Source organism: Microchirus variegatus (genome assembly GCF_963457635.1).
Source record: "Microchirus variegatus genome assembly, chromosome: 6".
Classification (NCBI taxonomy): Eukaryota; Metazoa; Chordata; class Actinopteri; order Pleuronectiformes; family Soleidae; genus Microchirus; species Microchirus variegatus.
Genome location: NC_139807.1, coordinates 32,388,207 through 32,392,345, shown reverse-complemented (window position 1 = coordinate 32,392,345; position 4,139 = coordinate 32,388,207). Strand labels below are relative to the sequence as shown.

The following is a 4,139-nucleotide window of genomic DNA, read 5'->3' as shown; positions in this document are numbered from 1 at the left end:
GACATGGACGTAAAAGTCAGTTAGTGGAGTGATATTCAGTCTAGATTGTCTTTGCAGCTTCATGCCAACAGCAACAGCCGAGTTCTCCGTCCCGTGTGCACTGCCCTGCACTCTGGATATTTTCAGCTCCAGAGCTGCGGTGCACTCAGGAACATTTGACGGAGCTCACGGGCCAATACATAATCACACTCCTACGGTGTCTCTATGTGAAAAACGTGATGCCAAACATGACACCCCAGTGTTACACAGTGTGATTAATGACTGGGGCAGTTACATGATTGAACACGACTGAACACTTAAAGGCAGCAGCTGTAGCCGTTGTTATTTCTCTGTTCCAATTCTTCTGTGTTTAGATGCTGAAGTTCCTTGAAGTTCAACATTTAGTGTGATGCTTATGTTATTGACCCGAGTCGAGGAGGTATATGTTTTCGCCGGGCGTCTGTCTGTTAGTGACCAACATAACTGGAAAAGTCACAGGCGGATTTTTATGAAATTTTCAGGAAATTGTGATCCGCACGTATTTCTTGATTTGTATGCCTGTTTTGAGATCCACAAATAAAAAAAATCCAATTTTTAACTTGTATATTGATTTTTACGTTTTTTTAATAACGTGACATTTGTAAAACTGAATTTTGCATTTGTGAATTGTGATTTCGCATTTGTGGATCGCCCAAACACGCATTCCTCGCTTTCCGCAGTTACGGATTTTTGAGACCTTCTTTGCGTGAAAGTCACACAGATCCCAAATCTGTCACACAGTTCACAAAAGCGAGAAATGCGTATTCTGGCGATCCACAAATGCGAAATCACAATTCACAGATGCAAATTTCAGTTTTTACAAATGTCACGTTATTTACAAATGACGTCTTTATTTTGTAAAATTCAATATACAAGTTACAAATTGGATTTTTTTATTTGTGGATCTCAAAACACGCATACAAATCAAGAAATGCATGTGGATCACAATTTGCACATATACAAATATCAGTGGGACAAATTTAACTCCATACAATGGGACCAGGAACAAGTGATTACATTTCCGTAAATGCTATCACTGGTTACAACGCTCGCTGTCTGACCCGAACACGCCGGCATAGTGTATTTTGTAGGCACTGAGCTGCCTTGGCGGAGGTCTGTGCTCTCCGAGTGCTTTTCTAGTTTACAAATGTGGAAGGATTCACATTCTCTGTGTGTACTCGGTGTAATAAATAGAGTCCAATCCAACTTTATTTATAAAGCACCTTAAAAAACAACAACAGCTGAAACAAAGTGCTGCGCATCAGAGATAAATAAATACAACATACAAACGTGTGACCTAATAGACTTAAGAACAAACAATAAAAATACTGTAGAAAATATAAAAATAACACAAAAAATATAATAATCTAATAATTTCTTCCCTGGGTCATAATCTACATGAGTTATTCTGCTCACAAAGAGGCAGACAAACACACTCCTGGATGGAGCTACAGTAGTTTTGTGTCTGTTTATTTAAGCCTGTTTACTTCCAGACCTGCAAACTGTAAAATGTAAAAAAAAAAAACGCAGCCTCTTCGTGATAAATGAGAACGTGTTTTCTCTGCCCACGCTTGACGTGTAAACCCACAAAGCCAGTTCTGATGTGATCTAACTATGTCAATAAACACTGACATACTGAGAGGCTGGGAGCATGGTGATGGACCTTCTATACACAGAATGCTTTCCATTCATGGAGGCCACACACACACACGCACACACACACTGTCGATTAACCACAACACTGCTGGACCTCATTTCACCACACACACAGTGAAATAACGTGATCTGTACAGTCACAAAGTTGTGTACATATACAGTGTAATGTAGTCGATATATTTGCCGTAGTGTGCGGGACAGTCGGCTGGTTTCCTCAGTTTATCAGCTGCAGATTCATCCAAGCGCCTGTTGGTCTTGTCAATAGCTGCTGGCGAGATGAGCCACTCTTGAGTTGTGTGAGCAGCTTGGTAAGACACACAAAGTTGTTTGGTTGTTGGACGGTCCTGCAGTTTTCTAATGATGCCTGCAAGTAAACACCAGACACTGACTCTGAGTGTTTCCTCTCTGTCAGTAGTGACTGGTTTGATCTCTCTGCTATGCTTTTTTTGTTTACTTTTGTCTTTTACTTACTTTCACTTTCATTTTAATAGGAGAATGGTCACATAGAGTGGTCCTGTTGCAAATATATGTTAGTTATGGAGGTCTACTTACATACATTAACTTGTTTATATGCTCAAAAACCTCCTAGTTGCTGTAAACGAGCCGATAGAAATCCTCTTTTCTGACGGTGTTTCCCAGCCTCGAGATTTGAGACTCAACTCTCGCACCCAGAAGACAGAGTCTTGTGATTGGCCAGTACCCGGAAGTACACCCGCTCTCAGAAGCACAGCTCCCCCCTCTGGAACGGTGGATGCACTGCTACTCATTATCAAAACATTGTTTTAACAATGTTTAAAAATAGCTTTGTCACGACTCCCCGCCGCAGTCGCTTTTATGACTTTGACCCGGAGTCAGACCCAGAGTCAGAAGACACTGTCGCTCATGAAACACCTCCACAACGGACGTTATTCTTCTTCTGCGGTTCAATGTACGCAACCGGATGTGCCCGGAGCAGGACGCTGTTCTGGAACCAGTGTTTACGTAACCGGACCGGGTTTTTTCAGAGATATCTCTGAGCCCGAGATTACAATAACACCCAGCGTTCTCAGCAGTGGCTGAACTGTTTGTTTAGAACCTTCAGGGCTTCATAAACAAGGTAATGACGCAGATACACACTACAAAACAGCGTTAATTGGAACTTCCGGTCTAGGTCCGCTTTAAGAGCACTTCAGCGCTGCCACTCTCTTATTTCCTGTCCCAGATTCATCGCTCCAGGTCAAACTAGCAACTTTTGGGCAAAATCTTGAATGAAGTTAGAAAAATGAACATAACCTTAAACTAAGCTACAGACAGATTTGACCATAAAGTCTGAGTGGGACCACACAGTGATGTTGTGTAGTGTTTATTATCATTATCCCGTGCATTTAACTGAGTTTGCTTCTGTATCTGTGTGAAAAAGGAAGCTCAACAAGAGAAAGTGTCTCAGTTGCTCAGATTCATTACACGAGGATGACATTTGTTTGCCCACTGCTTGTCAATATTGTGTTCTCGGTTGTCTAACACGTTGGCCGTCCTTTTGTGCAGAATAACAGCTTTGGCCGCGTCTGTTTATTTGTGAATTTCAGGTCTCTCCCTAGTCCGCTCCAGGCTTCTGCTTGGAGAGCCCGACCGCCACCATTGATCCCAGCAGCTGGAGCGGCAGCGAGAGCCCTGCCGAGGACCTGGAGAGGATGAGCGACTCGGCAGACAAGCCCGTGGACAACGATGCCGAGGGAGTGTGGAGCCCTGACATTGAGCAGAGCTTCCAGGAAGCGCTGGCCATCTATCCTCCTTGTGGACGCAGGAAGATCATCCTGTCTGATGAGGGAAAGATGTATGGTGAGTACACAAACAGTACTGACCCACATGTTTGCTGTATTACAGCTGTTCATAAGGTTTAATAATATACATGAAAACTGAGATCCTTGAGGGTCAAACCTCGGAGCTTTGATGACTTTACAGAATTAAATGATGCATTAACCTAAGAAAAAGGATTAAAACAAAGATGATGGCTTATCAGCGCTGATGTTTCCTCACCAAATCTTCACATCTGGTCTTTCCTCACCTTCACCAGCTGTTTCCTCTGGATGATTCAGGTTCAGTCTTTAGTTTAGGTGGCACAGACCAGTTTGACCTACTTCTTCATTCAGTACATTCCAAAAAGTTGAGGTATTTTATTCAAATATGTTGTTATGTGTCACTGGTGCGTGTCAGAAAATAATGTATTTCAGCTTTCAAAAGAGACACCGCCCCATTTATAGAGCAGAACATGAACTCTACTCCACTGAAGATTAACATACAGATTCAAAACAGCATGGCCAAGTTTGTTGTAAAGCCCAATTTATACTCCTGCATAAAGTGCTTTACGTAGGTTACGGAGACCCCTCTACATGTTTAGACTCTAAATGATCAAATGATCTTAAAACTGCGTTCCGGGACACAGAAAATATTTATTTCAGGTGAGAAACGGCCACTGTTTACAATGT

At 42.3% G+C, this 4,139-nt stretch overlaps 1 protein-coding gene across 1 annotated transcript in view; it reads left to right on the top strand.

Annotated features, from left to right (window-relative positions):
- Positions 1-3,329: 3,329 nt before the first annotated feature.
- Positions 3,330-4,139, top strand: part of tead1b (TEA domain family member 1b) — a gene marked incomplete at its 3' end in the record, with an annotated part of 34,330 nt that continues 33,520 nt past the window's right edge. Inside the window, exon 1 of the mRNA XM_083890635.1 lies at positions 3,330-3,492. Coding sequence (XP_083746761.1) covers positions 3,345-3,492 — 148 coding nt within the window. The 5' untranslated portion in view covers positions 3,330-3,344. The remainder of the gene's footprint in view (positions 3,493-4,139) is intronic.